This window comes from Panulirus ornatus, chromosome 5 (assembly GCF_036320965.1).
Source record: "Panulirus ornatus isolate Po-2019 chromosome 5, ASM3632096v1, whole genome shotgun sequence".
NCBI lineage: Eukaryota > Metazoa > Arthropoda > Malacostraca > Decapoda > Palinuridae > Panulirus > Panulirus ornatus.
In genome coordinates, this window is record NC_092228.1 from 13,912,164 (window position 1) to 13,936,376 (window position 24,213).

General features: G+C 41.4%; 1 protein-coding gene across 39 annotated transcripts in view; it reads right to left on the bottom strand.

Annotated features, from left to right (window-relative positions):
* Positions 1-2,450: 2,450 nt before the first annotated feature.
* Positions 2,451-24,213, bottom strand: part of LOC139748583 (uncharacterized) — a 978,916-nt gene continuing 957,153 nt past the window's right edge. For all 39 annotated transcript variants that reach the window (XM_071661646.1, XM_071661679.1, XM_071661676.1 and 36 more), the window contains one exon: positions 2,451-3,902. In XM_071661646.1, the coding sequence (XP_071517747.1) occupies positions 3,827-3,902 (76 nt within the window). In that variant the 3' untranslated portion in view covers positions 2,451-3,826. The remainder of the gene's footprint in view (positions 3,903-24,213) is intronic.

Genomic DNA, 24,213 nt, shown 5'->3' on the forward strand with positions numbered 1-24,213 from the left:
TCCATGTGACCAAACCACTTCAAAACACCCTCTTCTGCTCTGTCAACCACACTCTTTTTATTACCACACATCTCTCTTACCCTTTCATTTCTTAATCAAACCACCCCACACCACATATTGTCCTCAAACATCTCATTTCCAGCACATCCACCCTCCTCTGTACAACTCTATCTATAGCCCACCCCTCGCAATCATATATCATTGTTGGAACCACTATTTCTTCAAACATACCCATTTTTGCTTTCCAAGATAACATTCTCAACTTCCACATATACATATCAACATATACATATGCAGACACATGCATATATAATACACATGTACTTGTTCATTCTTGCTTGCCTTCCTCCATTCCTGGCACTACCCTACCCAACAGGGAACAGCCTAGTTACCCCCTACTTCAGCGATTAAGCACCAGGAAAACTGACAGAAAAGGCTACATACGTTCACACTGTCTCTAGCTGTCACGTGTAATGCACTGAAATCACAGCTACCCATCCAATCCAGGCTCTACACACCTTTCCATGGTTTACCTCAGATGTTTCACATGCCCTGGTTCAGTCACTGACAGCGCGTCGACCCCAGTATACCACATCATTCCAATTCACTCTATTCCTTGCACACCTCTCACTCTCCTGTATGTTCAGGCCCCGATTACTCAAATTTTTTTTTCACTCCATCCTTCCATCTCCAATTTGGTCTCCCGCTTCTCTTTCTTCCCTCCACCTTTGACACATATATCCTCTGTGTCAATCTTTCCTTACTCATTCTATCCATATGTCCAAACCATTTCAACACACCCTCTTCTGCTCTCTCAACCACACTCTTTTTATTTCCACACATCTCTTACCCTTTCATTACTTACTTAATCAAACAACCTCACATCATATATTGTTCTCAAACATGAGTGGCTCTAGGGGAATGTGGGCAGCGGTGTGTGATGTTACCATGGGCATTTGTTTATGAATGGCATGGTGAGAGACAAGTGTAAGGCTCAGAGAGAGGGATAACATGCAGTCCAAAGGGGGTGAGGAGGCCTGGGAAATGATCAATTTCTTGTTTGATACTGACACAGCACTGGTGAAACATTCAGTTGAGAAACTACAGAAATTCAATGGATTTTTTATCCTTGAACTCTTTTCTTTAAGCATATGCTGCCTCCTATTAGGTAGTTTATCCTTTCAAGCAATCACCTGTTTTCTTCTTGTTTGTTTTGTGGATCATACCTATCAGATATAAAGACCTGTAGCTTAATATTTTCCTTAGTTCCATTTCTTAAAACTATTTCATTTGTTCTTACCCACTCCCTTAGCACTGATCCCTCTCCCACCGTTTTCTCAATAATCTTTTGCAGAGCCTGTTAAATGTTTCCGCATGTGCCTAATATGGTTCAGAATCGTTCAACAGCCTTCTTAGCATATTGTAATCAATTGAACCAAATCTTTCCTTTTGCACCACTTTCTCAATAACCTGTCATTCATGATACTTAACTGTTTATAACACACTACTGTATTTTTGACTGGCTCTTTTTTCTTTAAGCTCTGTACAGTAACCCATTACCTTCTGACAGACTCTGATCTCCTGATCAGGTCATGTCTTACAAAGTACATAATCAGATTAAAGTAGTATGTGATCATATTTCTATTGTATCATTTTTTACTACTTGGAAATGAGATCGAGTACCGATTGTGTATCTTCCTTACACACTGCACTGCGCATACTGTTGGTTCTGTGAGTTTTCTTACACTCATTTGAAGAATTTTCAGAACATATTTCCTCTATCATGTGAGTCCAAGTGTTATTAGATGTGTTTGAAATTAAAACCTGTGGACACCTTAGATAAATACACAGATATAAAGATACCACAGGTTCCTGATGTTAAGATCTTTTCCCATTTACAGATGCCACATAAGACATTCAAACATGAGAAGACATAAAACTTAATAAAAGTATTTAGATATTATAACTAGAAAAAACAGACAAGCTAAGAAGTAATAGATTTCACAGCAAAACAGGAAAATGTTTTTTGATAAATAGTGGTGACTGAAAGGTGGAATAACTTGAATGCTAATGTTAAGGTAAAAACAGCAGACCCATTCAATAAAAGACTGAATAATTATTCACTTTAGGTTGGTTATCACTTTCTAGGAAGAACAGAAATAGCCTCACTTCTTTAAGAAGACCTCATTAGAGGTCAACAGTTCTTCCATTACCTGTTTACTCAATATAATCTGAAATGGTTTACCATTAATCTCTCTGCGTCCAGCATTTACTGATGAATTTGCTCATTGGTGTAAGTATCACACATGAGGCAGTCACCACATACTTCCATGAGGAAAAAAAGTGAAGTGACTAAGGTTGCTGTGAAAATTCACACAAACAGGAAGTGAAAGGAAAGTAAGATTCAGCTGAGAAAAATGGAAGTAGGAGGCAGTAATAAAAGACAGTGAAATTGGAAGTAGCAATCTATATACATCCATGATATATACATATCATCCCTTTAAGCAGAATATCTTAACGAAACAGGATGTGCTACTTTTGAAGAAAATCTACTATTCACATTAAGCATTTATTTGAAAACTTGATAAGTGACCACAATGTCTGGAGCTACTTTGTCTTGAATTAAGGCAATGATACTGGGAACAGACCTAAGACTTATTTCTGGAAAGGCCTCTGTTCCATCCAATGCAAGCCCAAATTCAAGACCAACTCAAAAGAATGAAGATAACAACTGTTGGCCAGAGAGTAATCTAGGAGTAGGTGCTAAGGCATTATCATATTTTTCATCCACTTATGACCATGAGGGAAACAAACATGGTAAGAGCTGATGTGAGCTAAATGTTGGGTTAAATGTTATTTATGTTCTTCCTATCTAAACCATATGACCCCATCCCCAAATGAAAGTTATCAATCTTGCCACTAAATGTTTACACATGAAATACATTTTTGTTTGTAAAATAAATTTTATGTGGAAATATATGTAGCTATCTTACAATCAACATGCCCATTTACTGGATGTTTCAAAAGCCACAAAAATAACAATCTAACATTCTAAGAGCCTGAATATTGAAATGATTACATAGCTTGTTTTGAAATATTGGCCTCCTATTGCATCCCATGGCTACAGATTTAGTTGTAATGCATGACATGTCTTCAGCTGTAAGTATTCTCAATGATGTTTATCAGTGTCATACTAGGATGAAACATGCCATGTCATAAAGGGAACGTTACTTAACCTAAAAACACCTTGACAGCTCAAACAGGGTGTGTGCACCTTTACACATGTGATCATTTGTGGACAACTTTCAAAAATGGCTTTCACAGGAATTATACATGGCCAAATTATAATTGTATTAAGGACTTTTGATGTCAACACTACTTTATCATGTTGTTATAAAGGTCACAAACATTAAAATTTCTCACTCATAACATTAAAAAATTATCAATTTCTCACAGTATCGGTCCTGACTAGATCCTTTGACAACCGATATGTCACTAGCTGCTGCTAAACCACTGACCTCTTCATAAGGTTTCTCTTCTTTAGTACAATTATTTCCAGAAGAGAAATACGATAAGGTGGAATATTTATATGCAAAGGTAAAGCCATCAATTAACATGAGCTTAACCAATATTGAAATTAGAAACCTTATAACACCTCTCAATAAATTCCTTATCACAAATACTGGAGGAATAGAGAAGAAAGCAGTGGTCTTGCAGATGATGGAATAGCACTGGTGATGGCAGTTTTACAATTAGGCAGGAAAGAAGGTGGACAGATACAGGAGGACTGAGAGGAACTGTTTTCCTTCTCCTGAAGTATTCCTTCTCAACGTCCTCCTTCGTATTCTTCTTGGACTTCTTCCTTTACTTCCCCATCTTCTACTTGTGTCCTTCTGATGATTCTGTGAATAAAGAAAACAGTATTCCAGCATTCTGATGCAAAGTTCAAGAAACAGTGTAAAACCTAAGTTTTTTAATGAAAAAAATGATACACGCATATACACACTATATATATATATATTCTTTTTCTTTCATACTATTCGCCATTTCCCGCATTAGCGAGGTAGCGTTAAGAACAGAGGACTGGGCCTTTGAGGGAATACCCTCACCTGGCCCCCTTCTCTGTTCCTTCTTTTGAGGGAAAAAAAAGAAAGAAAAAAAAAAAAAAAAAAAAAAAAAAAATGAGAGGGGAGGATTTCCAGCCCCCCGCTCCCTTCCCTTTTAGTCGCCTTCTATGACACGCAGGGAATACGTGGGATGTATTCTTTCTCCCCTATCCCCAGGGAGGGTATATATATATATATATATATATTTTTTTTTTCACTTCAGTGAAGGGCGTAAATGGGGAGGTGATAACAAGTAGCGGTGATGTGAGAAGGAGATGGAATGAGTATTTTGAAGGTTTGTTGAATGTGTCTGATGACAGAGTGGCAGATATAGGGTGTTTTGGTCGAGGTGGTGTGCAAAGTGAGAGGGTTAGGGAAAATGATTTGGTAAACAGAGAAGAGGTAGTAAAAGCTTTGCGGAAGATGAAAGCCGGCAAGGCAGCAGGTTTGGATGGTATTGCAGTGGAATTTATTAAGAAAGGGGGTGACTGTATTGTTGACTGGTTGGTAAGGTTATTTAATGTATGTATGACTCATGGTGAGGTGCCTGAGGATTGGCGGAATGCGTGCATAGTGCCATTGTACAAAGGCAAAGGGGATAAGAGTGAGTGCTCAAATTACAGAGGTATAAGTTTGTTGAGTATTCCTGGTAAATTATATGGGAGGGTATTGATTGAGAGGGTGAAGGCATGTACAGAGCATCAGATTGGGGAAGAGCAGTGCGGTTTCAGAAGTGGTAGAGGATGTGTGGATCAGGTGTTTGCTTTGAAGAATGTATGTGAGAAATACTTAGAAAAGCAAATGGATTTGTATGTAGCATTTATGGATCTGGAGAAGGCATATGATAGAGTTGATAGAGATGCTCTGTGGAAGGTATTAAGAATATATGGTGTGGGAGGCAAGTTGTTAGAAGCAGTGAAAAGTTTTTATCGAGGATGTAAGGCATGTGTACGTGTAGGAAGAGAGGAAAGTGATTGGTTCTCAGTGAATGTAGGTTTGCGGCAGGGGTGTGTGATGTCTCCATGGTTGTTTAATTTGTTTATGGATGGGGTTGTAAGGGAGGTAAATGCAAGAGTCCTGGAAAGAGGGGCAAGTATGAAGTCTGTTGGGGATGAGAGAGCTTGGGAAGTGAGTCAATTGTTGTTCGCTGATGATACAGCGCTGGTGGCTGATTCATGTGAGAAACTGCAGAAGCTGGTGACTGAGTTTGGTAAAGTGTGTGGAAGAAGAAAGTTGAGAGTAAATGTGAATAAGAGCAAGGTTATTAGGTACAGTAGGGGTGAGGGTCAAGTCAATTGGGAGGTGAGTTTGAATGGAGAAAAACTGGAGGAAGTGAAGTGTTTTAGATATCTGGGAGTGGATCTGTCAGCGGATGGAACCATGGAAGCGGAAGTGGATCATAGGGTGGGGGAGGGGGCGAAAATTTTGGGAGCCTTGAAAAATGTGTGGAAGTCGAGAACATTATCTCGGAAAGCAAAAATGGGTATGTTTGAGGGAATAGTGGTTCCAACAATGCTGTATGGTTGCGAGGCGTGGGCTATGGATAGAGATGTGCGCAGGAGGATGGATGTGCTGGAAATGAGATGTTTGAGGACAATGTGTGGTGTGAGGTGGTTTGATCGAGTAAGTAACGTAAGGGTAAGAGAGATGTGTGGAAATAAAAAGAGCGTGGTTGAGAGAGCAGAAGAGGGTGTTTTGAAATGGTTTGGGCACATGGAGAGAATGAGTGAGGAGAGATTGACCAAGAGGATATATGTGTCGGAGGTGGAGGGAACGAGGAGAAGAGGGAGACCAAATTGGAGGTGGAAAGATGGAGTGAAAAAGATTTTGTGTGATCGGGGCCTGAACATGCAGGAGGGTGAAAGGAGGGCAAGAAATAGAGTGAATTGGAGTCATGTGGTATACAGGGGTTGACGTGCTGTCAGTGGATTGAAGCAAGGCATGTGAAGCGTCTGGGGTAAACCATGGAAAGCTGTGTAGGTATGTATATTTGCGTGTGTGGACGTGTGTATGTACATGTGTATGGGGGGGGGGGGGTTGGGCCATTTCTTTCGTCTGTTTCCTTGCGCTACCTCGCAAACGCGGGAGACAGCGACAAAGTATAAAAAAAAAAAAAAAAAAAAAAAAATATTTTTTTTTTCACACTATTCGCTATTTCCCGCGATAGCGAGGTAGCGTTAAGAACAGAGGACTGGGCCTTTGAGGGAATATCCTCACCTGGACCTCTTCTCTGTTCCTTCTTTTGGAGAAAAAAAAAAAAAAAAAAAAAAAAAAAAAAAAAAAAAAAAAAACGAGAGGGGAGGATTTCCAGCACCCCGCTCCCTTCCCTTTTAGTCGCCTTCTACGACACGCAGGGAATACGTGGGAAGTATTCTTTCTCCCCTATCCCCAGGGAAATATATATATATATATATATATATATATATATATATATATATATATATATATATATTTTTCATACTATTCGCCATTTCCCGCGATAGCGAGGTAGCGTTAAGAACAGAGGACTGGGCCTTTGAGGGAATACCCTCACCTGGCCCCCTTCTCTGTTCCTTCTTTTGGAAAAAAAAAAGAGAGAGGGGAGGATTTCCAGCCTCCCGCTCCCTTCCCTTTTAGTCGCCTTCTACGACACGCAGGGAATACGTGGGAAGTATTCTTTCTCCCCTATCCCCAGGGATATATATATATATATATATATATATATATATATATATATATATATATATATATATATATATATATATATATATATTTATTTATTTTGCTTTGTCGCTGTCTCCCACGTTTGCGAGAAAGCGCAAGGAAACAGACGAAACAAATGGCCCAACCCACCCCCATACACAATGTATATACATACACATCTACACACGCAAATATACATACCTATACATCTCAATGTACACATATATATATATATACACACACAGACACATACATATATACCCATGCACACAATTCACACTGTCTGCCTTTATTCATTCCCATCGCCACCTCGCCACACAGGGAATACCATCCCCCTCACCCCTCAAGTGTGCGAGGTAGCACTAGGAAAAGACAACAAAGGCCCCATTCGTTCACACTCAGTCTCTAGCTGTCATGCAATAATGCCCCAAACCACAGCTCCCTTTCTACATCCAGGCCCCACACAGCTTTCCATGGTTTACCCCAGACGCTTCACATGCCCTGATTCAATCCACTGACAGCACGTCAACCCCGGTATACCACATTGATCCAATTCACTCTATTCCTTGCCCGCCTTTCACCCTCCTGCATGTTCAGGCCCCGATCACTCAAAATCTTTTTCACTCCATCTTTCCACCTCCAATTTGGTCTCCCACTTCTCCTTGTTCCCTCCACCTCCGACACATATATCCTCTTGGTCAATCTTTCCTCACTCATTCTCTCCATGTCCCCAAACCATTTCAAAACACCCTCTTCTGCTCTCTCAACCACGCTCTTTTTATTTCCACAGATCTCTCTTACTCTTACATTACTTACTCGATCAAACCACCTCAAACCACACATTGTCCTCAAACATCTCATTTCCAGCACATCCACCCTCCTGCGCACAACTCTATCCATAGCCCACGCCTCGCAACCATACAACATTGTTGTGTATACATATATATATATATATATTTATATATATATATATATTTTCATTATTGTTATCATCTATCTATACATATATCTAACTGACCAAAGGCCGCTTTTCCAGAAGCTCCTGCAGCTCGATGGCTGCACTCCTTCTAGTAACACGGAAATGATGGATTCCTTTGGAGAAGGAGTTCCTTGATGAGAATGTGCTCTTAATGATACAGGCTTGCCATATCAATTTTCACACACTGAGTGACTTTATGCAGGTAGAGTCCAGTAACATATATGTACATGTACTATTAAGCAAACTAAGGACCCACCCAGAGAAAGGCCGTGAAAGGGTTCCTGTTGCTGTAACCTAAGGAACACCACCCACCCCCATCCAGGGGTTCCTACAGCCTTAAAGCCGTGCTACAAACATTGGTAGGGACAAGATGGCCTTATCTAAAATAAGGTCTTTGACAAGACTATATTGTTCTTACTACTGATGGTAATACACCCCTGCAAAAGGCTGACTTTATTCTTGTGGTGTAACCTCAAGCATATGGTGTACAGTTATATATACTTGCTTGCCTACATCCATTCCTGGTGCCACTCAGCCCCACAAGAAACAGCATCATTATGCTCTGCTTCAGCAAGATAGTGCCAGGAAAACAGACAAAAAAGGCAACATTTGTTTATGCTCAGTCTCTAGCTGTCATGTGTAATGCACTGAAACTACAGCTCCCTATCCGCATCCAGGCCCCACAGACCTTTCCATAGTTTACCCCAGACTTTCACATGCCCTGGTCCAGTCCATTGATAGCACATTGACCCCGGTATACCACATCGTTCCAATTCACTCAATTCCTTGCACACCTCTCCCCTTCCGTGTGCTCAGGCCCCAATTGCTCAAAATCTTTTTCACTCCATCCTTCCACCTTCAATTTGGTCTCCTGCTTCTCATTCCCTCCACCTCTGACACATATACCCTCTGTCAACCTCTCTTCAATCATTCTCTCCATATGTCTGAACCATTTCAACACACCCTCTTCTGCTCTCTCATCCACAATCTTTTTATTTCCATACATCTCTGTTACCCTTTCATTACTTAATCAAACTACCTCATGCCACATACTGTCCTCAGACATTTCATTTTCAACACATCCACCCTCCTCCATACAACCCTATCAATAGCCCATGCATTGCAACCATATAATACTGTTGGAACTACTATTCCTTCAAACATATCCATTTTTGCTCTACAAGATAACAATCTCTCTTTCCACACATTTGTCATTGCTCCCAGAAACTTTGCCCCCTCCCACACCCTGTGACTCATGCCCATTTCAATGGTTTAATTCGCTGCTAAGTCCATTCCCAGATATCTAAAACACTTCACTTCCTCCAATTTTTCTCCATTCAAACTTACCGCTTCTGAAACCACACTGTTCCTACTCAGTCTGATGCTCTGTACATGCCTTCACTCTCTCAATCACTACTCTCCTATACAACTTACCTGGTACACTCAACAAACTTATACCTCAGTAGGGTGAACATTCCTTTATTCCCCTTGCCTTTATAATATGGAACTATACATGCATTTTGCATAATCCTTAGGCACCTCACTATGATCAAACATACACTGAAAATCCCAACTAACCAATCACAATACACATTCACCCCCTTTCTTAACAAATTCAACTGCAATACCATCCATTCCAGCCTACTTGCTACATTTCACCTCATGCATGGCCTTCACCACCTCTTCTCTCTTCAACAAAGCCTTCTTCATGATTCTCTTACTTCACATATCACCCTGAGACAGACAAAACAGCCCTTCAAAAAACTTACTCCATCTCCTCACTTCATCACTACCTGTTACCATTTCCCCAGTTGCACCCTTCAATGATGTTTCCATTTGTTTTCTCATTTTTTGCACACTATCAAACTCCTTTCAAAACATCTTACTCTCTGAAATTTACTGATACTCAATTGTCACCCCAACTCTCAACTGCCCTCTTTTTCCTAGCCCTGCACTTTCTTCTTGCTCTCCTGCCACTTTCTCTTTTAATCCCTAGTAATATGCACTCCTTCCCTGTAAGCACTGCCCAAATACCTCTCATTTCTCTTTCACTAACAACTTTACTTCATCTTACCACTCACTGCCCTTTCTAACCAGGCCACCTTCCACCTGATGATCAGACATCCCTCCCACTGCCCCTCTCAAAGCACTGGCATTAAAAAGTCTTTCTTTCAAATGCTAATCAATTTGCATGTAATTCAATAATGCCCACTGATCTGCTCACTTATATATACTTATGTATGTCCTACTTTTCAAACCAGGTATTCCCAATCACCAGCTGTTTCATTGCATACAACTCCACAAGCTGTTCATCATTTCCATTTACTTTACTGAATACACTATGCCCCCTAATTACATCCTTAACTTCCAAATTACTCTATCTATCTATCTCTCTGACACACGTTTCCTCTGGGAATGCCCACAGCAAAAGAGTCTCTTCTTATCCCTGTCCTTACATACCTCCCTCGCATTCATTATTCCTCACATTCTTCCACCATTTCTCTCCCTTCAGTACTCTTCCCAATGTCATAGGTTGTCTTCCTCTCACACCAACCCCTTTAATCATACTATCTTATACTCTCCTTGTAAACTCCCCATCTTGTATTCTTTTCACATGCTTAAACCACCTCCAAGCACTGTGTTTCACCCCATAGTAGTGAGGTATAACCAGGAACAGAAAGAGAAAGGCCACATCTACTCACATGTGTAATGCACCAAAACCACAGCTCTCTATCCACAACTTGACTCCACAGACCTTTCCACAGTTTACCCCAGATGCTTCAGGTGCCCTAGTTTAATCCACTGACGATGACTCCAGCGTAACACAATGTTCCAATTCACTCTATCCTGTGCATGCCTTTCCCACTCCTGCATGTTCAGGTTCTCATCATTCAAAATCTTTTCCACTCCATCCTTCCATCTCCAATTAGGTCCCCATTCTCCTTGTTCCCTTTACTTCTGACACATATATCCTCTGTCAACCTTTCCTCACTAATTCTCTTCATATAGCCAAACCTTTTCAGCACACCCCCTCCAGCTCTCTCAACCACACTCCTTTTATTAACTACCACACCTCTCTCTTACCCTTTTCTCACTTACAGGTGAAAACCACCTTTCAGCACATATTGTCCTCAAACATTTCACTTCTAACACACCCACCCTCCTCTGCAAAGTCTTATCTATAGTTCACGCCTCATATCAATATAATTATGTTGGGACTACTTTACCTTCAAAAAGACCCATTTTACCCTTCCAGATGATGAGCAATCTTTCCACACATTCTTTAGTGCTCCCAGAAACTTAAGTCTTTCATTCACCCTATGACTCACTTCTGCTTTCATTCACTGCCATGTCAACTCCCAGGTATCAAAAACACATCACTTCCTCTAATTTTCCTCCATTCAAACTCACAACCCAACCGACCAATCCCTCAACTCTTTTACATAATAACCCTGCTTTTACTCGCATTAATTCTCAACTTCCCCCTTTCACACACCCTTCCAAACTCAGTCACCACATTTTTTATACTTGATCGCCTTTTCCTGCATTAGTGAGGTAGCACCAGGAACAGACAAAGAAAGGCCAAATCTGCTTAGATCCATTCTCTTACTGTCATGTGTAATGCACTGAAACCACAGCTACCTATCCAGAACCAGGCCCCACAAACTTTTCCACTGCCTACCCCAGATGCTTTACATGCCCTGGTTCAGTCCATTGACAGCATGTCGACCACAGTATACGACATCGTTCCAATTCATGCTATCCTGGGCACACCTTTCACCCTTCTGCATGTTCAGGACCCAATTGCCCAAAATCTTTTCTGATCTTTCCTTTCATTTCGAATTTGTTCTCCCCATTCTCTTTGTTCCCTTCACTTCTGACACATATATTCTCTTTGCCAACCTTTCCTCACTCATCCACTCCATATGTTCAAAACATTTCAGCAGACACTCTTCTGCTATCTCAGTCACACTTTTTATTACCACACTTCTCTCTTACCCTTTCATTACTTACCTGATCAAACCACCACACACTGTCCTCAAACATTTCCTTTCCAACACATCCATCCTCCTTTGCACAGCTTTATCTATAAACCATGCCTCACATCTATGACACTACAAACACCCTTTCAATGTATGCCAAGATCCATCACACCCATGATGAAACTACCAAGCACTTGCTACTTACTACTTAATTGACATGCATGCACACAATCACAACACTTGATGACCCATGGTCCTAGTCAGTGGACTTGCCTGGCTTCTTGAGTGCTGCATGAGCCTCATTAAGATAGGATGGGCTCCCGGGGCAGGAAGTAGGTATATACATAGGTGTTACCAGACTCTACCAGCAGAATGTTACACAAAAAATGAAAAGTAAACTTTGGCCAGGCTGTATCATTAGGAGCACAGTCTTGGCAAAAACTTCTCCCTTCAAAGGAGTCCAATTTGTTTATCAATGTCCCTGCAAATGAAAGTAGTGCCATGACCAAGGCCCATTCTTAGAAAAGGGTCTTGGGACAATTATGAATAAAAATAATTATAGATGTTACCAGATTTCACACACAACTGGTTACTTTGCAAGCAGGAAGTCACCTTCAGCAAGGCTGTATCATTGTCAAGGGATGAAAAAAAATATATTCTTGTTGAGGACCTTCTTGCTTCAGAGGAGTCCATCATTTTCAAAATGAGCTTGCATGGACTGCAACCTCAAAGCTACATGAGGCCCATAAAAGGGTTCCTGGAGTTGTATCATTATCAAAATAATACAGTAATAATAACAATAATAATAGCAATAATCATTTACATAAGTGTTAGAATTTTCCAAACTGCCTAATGAAGTTCCATACTACTAACTGTTGTGCTCAATTAATGACTACTTAAATATGTTATATCATCTACAGTAACCAATACAATATAAATCATGCATTGAAGCAGGGACAGAGGGATTTTCTTTCATACTTTTGAAGTACTATACTTTCAAAAAGCAATACTGACTACAATAAACTTAATTCTTTACTATAAAATTATGCCATTCTTGTGCAGTGGACAAAAATCATTTGTAACATAATGTACCTGAATTATAGTGTTCATACCTTCATCAAAACCTCCCTACTTTACCCATTAAAATGTCAAATTGGCCAAATATAGTCTTCCAGAAACTTCTGTATATAATCAAAGGTACCCAAATAGGATTTAGACTACCCTAAAATGAAATCCTGTCTCAACCTCCATTCAGTTCCTCACAAAACTAATCCAGGTCAACCAACAATAAAGATGTGTTGAAGAAACTCCAATGAATCTTTGGGGAAGAAACTTAATAAGCTGTTCTCCCTACAAATATCAAAAATTCATTTTTCCAAAAGAAGAAACAGAGAACGGGGCCAAGTGAGGATATTCCCTCAAAGGCTCAGTCCTCTGTTCTTAATGCTACCTTGATAATGTGGGAAGTGGCGAATAGTATGAGACAAAGAAAATATATATATATATATATATATATATATATATATATATATATATATATATATATTTTTTTTTATTTTATATTTATTTATTTTGCTTTGTTGCTGTCTCCCGCGTTTGTGAGGTAGCGCAAGGCAACAGACGAAAGAAATGGCCCAACCCACCCCATACACAATGTATATACATACACGTCCACACACGCAAATATACATACCTATACATCTCAATGCACACATATATATACACACACAGACACATACATATATGCCCATGCACACAATTCACACTGTCTGCCTTTATTCATTCCCATCGCCACCTCGCCACACAGGGAATACCATCCCCCTCCCCCCTCAAGTGTGCGAGGTAGCACTAGGAAAAGACAACAAAGGCCCCATTCGTTCACACTCAGTCTCTAGCTGTCATGCAATAATGTCCAAAACCACAGCTCCCTTTCCACATCCAGGCCCCACACAACTTTCCATGGTTTACCCCAGACGCTTCACATGCCCTGATTCAATCCACTGACAGCACGTCAACCCCGGTATACCACATCGATCCAACTCACTCTATTCCTTGCCCTCCTTTCACCCTCCTGCATGTTCAGGCCCCGATCACACAAAATCTTTTTCACTCCATCTTTCCACCTCCAATTTGGTCTCCCACTTCTCCTCGTTCCCTCCACCTCCAACACATATATCCTCTTGGTCAATCTTTCCTCACTCATTCTCTCCATGTGCCCAAACCATTTCAAAACACCATCTTCTGCTCTCTCAACCACGCTCTTTTTATTTCCACACATCTCTCTTACCCTTACATTACTTACTCGATCAAAGCACCTCACACCACACATTGTCCTCAAACATCTCATTTCCAGCACATCCACCCTCCTGCGCAGAACTCTATCCATAGCCCACGCCTCGCAACCATACAACATTGTTGGAACGACTATTCCTTCAAACATACCCATTTTAGCTTTCCGAGATAATGTTCTCGACTTCCACACATTCTTCAAGGCTCCCAGGATTTTCGCCCCCTCCCCCACCCTATGATTCACATCCGCTTCCACGGTTCCATCCGCTGCCAGATCCACTCCCAGATATCTAAAACACTTTACTTCCTCCAGTTTTTCTCCATTCAAACTTACCTTCCAATTGACTTGACCCTCAACCCTACTGTACCTAATAACCTTGCTCTTATTCACATTTACTCTTGACTTTCTTCTTTCACACACTTTACCAAACTCAGTCACCACCTTCTGCAGTTTCTCACATGAATCAGCCACCAGCGCTGTATCATCAGCGAACAACAACTGACTCACTTCCCAAGCTCTCACATCCACAACAGACTTCATACTTGCCCCTCTTTCCAAAACTCTTGCATTCACCTCCCTAACAACCCCATCCATAAACAAATTAAACAACCATGGAGACATCACACACCCCTGCCGCAAACCTACATTCACTGAGAACCAATCACTTTCCTCTCTTCCTACACGTACACATGCCTTACATCCTCGATAAAAACTTTTCACTGCTTCTAACAACTTGCCTCCCACAACATATATTCTTAATACCTCTTATATATATATATATATATATATATATATATATTTATTTTGCTTTGTCGCTGTCTCCCGCGTTAGGTTGGGCCATTTCTTTCGTCTGTTTCCTTGCGCTACCTTACAAATGCGGGAGACAGCGACAGAGCAAAATAAATAAATATATATTGGAAAGGATCACAATTTTGCACGTGATCAAGATATTCCTATGAGTCCATGGGGAAAATGAAACACGATAAGTTCCCAAGTGCACTTTCATGCAATAATCACATCATCAGGGGAAACACAAGAGAGAAATAGTCAGTTGATATATATTGAAAAGACGAAGCTAGGATGCCACTTTAAATGGCGTCCTAGCTTTGTCTCTTCGATGTATATCAATATATATATATATATATATATATATATATATATATATATATATATATATATATATATATTTTTTTTTTTCTTTCTGTCTCCCACGTTTGCGAGGCAGCGCAAGGAAACAGACGAAAGAAATGGCCCAACCCACCCCCATACACATGTATATACATACATCCACACACGCAAACATACATACCTACACAGCTTTCCATGGTTTACCCCAGATGCTTCACATGCCCTGATTCAATCCACTGACAGCACGTCAACCCCGGTATACCACATCGATCCAATTCACTCTATTCCTTGCCCTCCTTTCACCCTCCTGCATGTTCAGGCCCCGATCACACAAAATCTTTTTCCCTCCATCTTTCCAACTCCAGTTTGGTCTCCCACTTCTCCTCGTTCCCTCCACCTCCAACACATATATCCTCTTGGTCAATCTTTCCTCACTCATTCTCTCCATGTGCCCAAACCATTTCAAAACACCCTCTTCTGCTCTATCAACCACGCTCTTTTTATTTCCACACATCTCTCTTACCCTTACGTTACTTACTCGATCAAACCACCTCACACCACACATTGTCCTCAAACATCTCATTTCCAGCACATCCATCCTCCTGTGCACAACTCTATCCATAGCCCACGCCTTGCAACCATACAACATTGTTGGAACCACTATTCCTTCAAACATACCCATTTTTGCTTTCCGAGATAATGTTCTTGACTTCCACACATTCCTCAAGGCTCCCAGAATTTTCGCCCCCTCCCCCACCCTATGATCCACTTCCGCTTCCATGGATCCATCCGCTGCCAGATCCACTCCCAGATATCTAAAACACTTTACTTCCTCCAGTTTTTCTCCATTCAAACTTACCTCCCAATTGACTTGACCCTCAACCCTACTGTACCTAATAACCTTGCTCTTATTCACATTTACTCTTAACTTTCTTCTTTCACACACTTTACCAAACTCAGTCACCACCTTCTGCAGTTTCTCACATGAATCAGCCACCAGCGCTGTATCATCAGCGAACAACAACTGACTCACTTCCCAAGCTCTCTCATCCCCAACAGACTTCATACTTGCCCCTCTTTCCAAAACTCTTGCATTCACCTCCCTAACAACCCCATCCATAAACAAATTAAACAACCATGGAGACATCACACACCCCTGCCGCAAACCTACATTCACTGAGAACCAATCACTTTCCTCTCTTCCTACACGTACACATGCCTTACATCCTCGATAAAAACTTTTCATTGCTTCTAACAACTTGCCTCCCACACCATATATTCTTAATACCTTCCACAGAGCATCTCTATCAACTCTATCATATGCCTTCTCCAGATCCATAAATGCTACATACAAATCCATTTGCTTTTCTAAGTATTTCTCACATACATTCTTCAAAGCAAACACCTGATCCACACATCCTCTACCACTTCTGAAACCACACTGCTCTTCCCCAATCTGATGCTCTGTACATGCCTTCACCCTCTCAATCAATACCCTCCCATATAATTTACCAGGAATACTCAACAAACTTATACCTCTGTAATTTGAGCACTCACTCTTATCCCCTTTGCCTTTGTACAATATATATATATATATATTTTCTAAAATGGGAAACAGAAGAAGGAGTCACGCGGGGAGTGCTCATCCTCCTCGAAGGTTCAGAGAGGGGTGCCTAAATGTGTGTGGATGTAACCAAGATGTGAAAAAAGGAGAGATAGGTAGTATGTTTGAGGAAAGGAACCTGGATGTTTTGGCTCTGAGTGAAACGAAGCTCAAGGGTAAAGGGGAAGAGTGGTTTGGGAATGTCTGGGGAGTAAAGTCAGGGGTTAGTGAGAGGACAAGAGCAAGGGAAGGAGTAGCAATACTCCTGAAACAGGAGTTGTGGGAGTATGTGATAGAGTGTAAGAAAGTAAATTCTCAATTAATATGGGTAAAACTGAAAGTTGATGGAGAGAGGTGGGTGATTATTGGTGCATATGCGCCTAGGCATGAGAAGAAAGATCAAGAGAGGCAAGTGTTTTGGGAGCAGCTGAATGAGTGTGTTAGTGGTTTTGATGCACGAGACCGGGTTATAGTGATGGGTGATTTGAATGCAAAGGTGAGTAATGTGGCAGTTGAGGGAATAATTGGTATACATGGGGTGTTCAGTGTTGTAAATGGAAATGGTGAAGAGCTTGTAGATTTATGTGCTGAAAAAGGACTGATGATTGGGAATACCTGGTTTAAAAAGCGAGATATACATAAGTATACTTATGTAAGTAGGAGAGATGGCCAGAGAGCGTTATTGGATTACGTGTTAATTGACAGGCGTGCGAAAGAGAGACTTTTGGATGTTAATGTGCTGAGAGGTGCAACTGGAGGGATGTCTGATCATTATCTTGTGGAGGCTAAGGTGAAGATTTGTATGGGTTTTCAGAAAAGAAGAGTGAATGTTGGGGTGAAGAGGGTGGTGAGAGTGAGTGAGCTTGAGAAGGAGACCTGTGTGAGGAAGTACCAGGAGAGACTGAGTACAGAATGGAAAAAGGTGAGAACAATGGAAGTAAGGGGAGTGGGGGAGGAATGGGATGTATTTAGGGAATCAGTGATGGATTGCGCAAAAGATGCTTGTGGCATGAGAAGAGTGGGAGGTGGGTTGATTAGAAAGGGTAGTGAGTGGTGGGATGAAGAAGTAAGAGTATTAGTGAAAGAGAAGAGAGAGGCATTTGGACGATTTTTGCAGGGAAAAAATGCAATTGAGTGGGAGATGTATAAAAGAAAGAGACAGGAGGTCAAGAGAAAGGTGCAAGAGGTGAAAAAAAGGGCAAATGAGAGTTGGGGTGAGAGAGTATCATTAAATTTTAGGGAGAGTAAAAAGATGTTCTGGAAGGAGGTAAATAAAGTGCGTAAGACAAGGGAACAAATGGGAACTTCAGTGAAGGGCGCAAATGGGGAGGTGATAACAAGTAGTGGTGATGTGAGAAGGAGATGGAGTGAGTATTTTGAAAGTTTGTTGAATGTGTTTGATGACAGAGTGGCAGATGTAGGGTGTTTTGGTCGAGGTGGTGTGCAAAGTGAGAGGGTTAGGGAAAATGATTTGGTAAACAGAGAAGAGGTAGTGAAAGCTTTGCGGAAGATGAAAGCCGGCAAGGCAGCAGGTTTGGATGGTATTGCAGTGGAATTTATTAAAAAAGGGGGTGACTGTATTGTTGACTGGTTGGTAAGGTTATTTAATGTATGTATGACTCATGGTGAGGTGCCTGAGGATTGGCGGAATGCGTGCATAGTGCCATTGCACAAAGGCAAAGGGGATAAGAGTGAGTGCTCAAATTACAGAGGTATAAGTTTGTTGAGTATTCCTGGTAAATTATATGGGAGGGTATTGATTGAGAGGGTGAAGGCATGTACAGAGCATCAGATTGGGGAAGAGCAGTGTGGTTTCAGAAGTGGTAGAGGATGTGTGGATCAGGTGTTTGCTTTGAAGAATGTATGTGAGAAATACTTAGAAAAGCAAATGGATTTGTATGTAGCATTTATGGATCTGGAGAAGGCATATGATAGAGTTGATAGAGATGCTCTGTGGAAGGTATTAAGAATATATGGTGTGGGAGGCAAGTTGTTAGAAGCAGTGAAAAGTTTTTATCGAGGATGTAAGGCATGTGTACGTGTAGGAAGAGAGGAAAGTGATTGGTTCTCAGTGAATGTAGGTTTGCGGCAGGGGTGTGTGATGTCTCCATGGTTGTTTAATTTGTTTATGGATGGGGTTGTTAGGGAGGTAAATGCAAGAGTTTTGGAAAGAGGGGCAAGTATGAAGTCTGCTGGGAATGAGAGAGCTTGGGAAGTGAGTCAGTTGTTGTTCGCTGATGATACAGCGCTGGTGGCTGATTCATGTGAGAAACTGCAGAAACTGGTGACTGAGTTTGGTAAAGTGTGTGGAAGAAGAAAGTTAAGAGTAAATGTGAATAAGAGCAAGGTTATTAGGTACAGTAGGGTTGATGGTCAAGTCAATTGGGAGGTGAGTTTGAATGGAGAAAAACTGGAGGAAGTGAAGTGTTTTAGATATCTGGGAGTGGATCTGGCAGCGGATGGAACCATGGAAGCGGAAGTGGATCATAGGGTGGGGGAGGGGGCGAAAATTCTGGGGGCCTTGAAGAATGTGTGGAAGTCGAGAACATTATCTCGGAAAGCAAAAATGGGTATGTTTGAAGGAATAGTGGTTCCAACAATGTTGTATGGTTGCGAGGCGTGGGCTATGGATAGAGTTGTGCGCAGGAGGATGGATGTGCTGGAAATAAGATGTTTGAGGACAATGTGTGGTGTGAGGTGGTTTGATCGAGTGAGTAACGTAAGGGTAAGAGAGATGTGTGGAAATAAAAAGAGCGTGGTTGAGAGAGCAGAAGAGGGTGTTTTGAAGTGGTTTGGGCACATGGAGAGGATGAGTGAGGAAAGATTGATGAAGAAGATATATGTGTCGGAGGTGGAGGGAACAAGGAGAAGAGGGAGACCAAATTGGAGGTGGAAAGATGGAGTGAAAAAGATTTTGTGTGATCGGGGCCTGAACATGCAGGAGGGTGAAAGGAGGGCAAGGAATAGAGTGAATTGGAGCGAGGTGGTATACCGGGGTTGACGTGCTGTCAGTGGATTGAATCAAGGCATGTGAAGCGTCTGGGGTAAGCCATGGAAAGCTGTGTAGGTATGTATATTTGCGTGTGTGGATGTATGTATATACATGTGTATGGGGGGGTTGGGCCATTTCTTTCGTCTGTTTCCTTGCGCTACCTCGCAAACGCGGGAGACAGCGACAAAGTATAATAATAATAAATAATATATATATATTTTTTTTTTTGCCGCTGTCTCCCGCGTTTGCGAGGTAGCGCAAGGAAACAGACGAAAGAAATGGCCCAACCCACCCCCATACACATGCCTTGATTCAATCCACTGACAGCACGTCAACCCCGGTATACCACATCGCTCCAATTCACTCTATTCTTTGCCCTCCTTTCACCCTCCTGCATGTTCAGGCCCCGATCACACAAAATCTTTTTCACTCCATCTTTCCACCTCTAATTTGGTCTCCCTCTTCTCCTTGCTCCCTCCACCTCCGACACATATATCCTCTTGGTCAATCTTTCCTCACTCATTCTCTCCATGTGACCAAACCATTTCAAAACACCCTCTTCTGCTCTCTCAACCACGCTCTTTTTATTTCCACACATCTCTCTTACCCTTACGTTACTTACTCGATCAAACCACCTCACACCACACATTGTCCTCAAACATCTCATTTCCAGCACATCCATCCTCCTGCGCACAACTCTATCCATAGCCCACGCCTCGCAACCATACAACATTGTTGGAACCACTATTCCTTCAAACAAACCCATTTTTGCTTTCCGAGATAATGTTCTCAACTTCCACACATTCTTCAAGGCTCCCAGAATTTTCACCCCCTCCCCCACCCTATGATCCACTTCCGCTTCCATGGTTCCATCCGCTGCCAGATCCACTCCCAGATATCTAAAACACTTCACTTCCTCCAGTTTTTCTCCATTCAAACTCACCTCCCAACTGACTTGACCCTCAACCCTACTGTACCTAATAACCTTGCTCTTATTCACATTTACTCTTAACTTTCTTCTTTCACACACTTTACCATATATATATATATATATATATATATATATATATATATATATATATATATATATTCTTTTTTTTTTTTTGCTTTGTCGCTGTCTCCCGCGTTTGCAAGGTATATATATATACATATCAATTACTTTTTTCATTATACATAATTGCTGTTTCCCATGTCAGCGAGGTAGCGCCAAGAAACAGGTGAAGAATGACCCATCCACTCATATACACATGTATATACATAGATGCCCATATACATACATACACATGTACATATTCATACTTGCTTGCCTTCATCCATTCCTGGTGCTAATCCACCTCACAGGAAACAGCATTGCTACCCACTGCTTCAGCGAGGTAATGCCAGAACAGAAAAAAAAAAAAGACTACATTCATTCACACTCAGTCTCTAGCCATCATGTGTAATGCACCAAAACCACAGCTCCCTATCCACATCTAGGCCTCACAGAATTTTCCATGTCTACCCCAGATGCTTCACGTGCCCTGGTTCAGTCCACTGGCAGCAAGTAGACTCTGGTGTACCATATCATTCCAATTTACTCTAATCCTTGCATGCCTCTCACCCAATCACCCAAAATCTTTTTCTTTTCATCCTTTCACCTCCAATTTGGTCACCCACTTCTTGTTCCCTCCACCTGATACATATATCCTCTTTGTCAATCTTTCCTTACTAATTTTCTCCATATGTCCAAACTATTTCAACACACCCTCTTCTGCTCTCTCAACCACAATCTTTTTATTTCCACACATCTCTCTTACCCTTTCATTACTTACTCAATCAAACCACCTCACATCACATAGTGTCCTCAAACATTTAATTTCCAACACATGCACCCTCCTCCATACAACCCTATCTATAGTCCATGCCTCACAACCATATAACATTATTGGAACTACTATTCCTCCAACACACACCCATTTTTGCTCTCCGAGATAACTTTCTCCCTTTCCACATATTCTTCATTGCTTCCAGAACCTTCGCCCTCTCCCCCACCCTGTGACTCACTTCTGCTTGCGTGATTCCATTCGCTGCTAAGTCCACTCCAAGATATCTAAAACACTTCACTTCCTCCAATTTTTCTCCATTTAAACTTAACATCCCAATTACTCAGTCACCAACTTCTGCAGTTTCTCATACAAATCAGCCACTAGAGCTGTATCATCAGCAAACAACAACTGACTCACTTCCCTAGCCCTCTCATCCAACCAATCCATAAACAAATTAAACAACCATGCGGACATCACACATCCCTGCCACTAAACGACATTCACTGGGAACCAATCACTCTCCTCTCTTCCCTCTCGTACACATGCTTTTCATCCTTAGTAAAAACTTTTCACTGCTTCTCGCAATTTACCTCCCATACCATATACTCTTAAAATCTTCCACAAAGCATCTCTATCAACTCTATCATATGCCTTCTCCAGATCCATAAATGCTACATACAAATCCATCTGTTTTCTAAGTATTTCTCACATACATTCTTCAAAGCAAACACCTGATCCACACATCCACTACCACTTCTGAAACCACACTGCTCTTCCCCAGTCTGATGCTCTGTACATTCCTTCACCCTCTAAATCAATACCCTCCCATACAATTTCCCAGGAATACTCAACAAATTTATGCCCCTGTAGTTTGAACACTTACCTTTATCCCCTTTGCCTTTGTACAATGGTAATATGCATGCATTCTGTGAATCCTCAGGCACTTCACCATGGTCCATGCATAAAGTGAAAATCCTTACCAACCAATCAACAACACAAGTCACCCCCTTTATTGATAAATTCTACTGCAATACCATCCAAACCCCCGCCTTGCCAGATTTCATCTTCTGCAAAGCTTTCACTACCTCTTCTCTGTTTACCAAAGCATTCTCCCTGACCCTCTCACTTTGTACACCACCCCGACCATAACATCCTATATCTGCCACTCTATCGTCAAACACATTTAACAAAATACTCACTCCATCTCCTTCTCACTTCATCATTACCTGTTATTACCTCCCCACTTGCCCCCTTCACTGATGTTCCCATCTGTTCTCATGTTTTACACACAATATTTACCTCCTTCTAAAACATCTTTTTATTCTCCCCAAAATTCAATGATATTCTCTCACCCCAACTCTCATTTGCCCTCTTTTTCAACCCTCGCACATTTCCCTTGACCTCCCGCTGCTTTCTTTTAGACATTTTCCAGACATTTGCACAACTTTCCTGCAAGTATTGTCCAAGGAGGGGATATATATACATATATTTTATCTATTCATTATGCTTTGTCTCTGTCTCCCGCATTAGTGAGGTAGCGCAAGGAAACAAGAAAGAATGGCCCAACCCACCCACATACACATAAATACATGTCCACACACGCACATATACATACTTATACATCTCAACGTATACCTATATATACTCACACAGACATATACATATATACACATGTATATAATTCATACTGTCTGCCCTTATTCATTCCCGTCGCCACCCCGCCACACATGAAATGACAACCCACTCCCCCCGCACGTGCATGAGGTAGCGCTAGGAAAAGACAACAAAGGCCACATTCGTTCACACTCAGTCTCAAGCTGTCATGTATAATGCACTGACAACCACAGCTCCCTTTCCACATCTAGACCCCACAAAACTTTCCATGGTTTACCCCAGACGCTTCACATGCCCTGATTCAATCCATTGACAGCATGTCGACCCCGGTATACCACATTGTTCCAATTCACTTTATTTCTTGCACGCCTTTCACCCTCCTGCATGTTCAGGCCCCAATCACTCAAAATCTTTTTCACTCTATCTTTCCACATCCAATTTGGTCTCCCACCTCTTGTTCCCTCCACCTCTGACACATATATCCTCTTGGTCAATCTTTCCTCACTCATTCTCTCCATGTGACCAAACCATTTCAAAACACCCTCTTCTGCTCTCTCAACCACACTCTTTTTATTACCACACATCTCTCCTACCCTTTCATTACTTACTCTATCAAACCACCTCACACCACGTATTGTCCTCAAACATCTCATTTCCCGCACATCCACCCTCCTCCGCACAACTCTATCCATAGCCCACGCTTTGCAACCATATAACATTGTTGGAACCACGACTCCTTCAAACATAACCATTTTTGCTTTCCAAGATAACGTTCTCGACTTCCACACATTTTTCAACGCACCCAGAACTTTTGCCCCCTCCCCCACCCTATGATTCACTTCCGCTTCCATGGTTCCATCTGCTGCCAAATCCACTCCCAGATTTTATATATATATATATATATATATATATATATATATATATATATATATATATATATATATATTTTTTTTTTTTTTTTTTTTTTTTATACTTTGTCGCTGTCTCCCGCGTTTGCGAGGTAGCGCAAGGAAACAGACGAAAGAAATGGC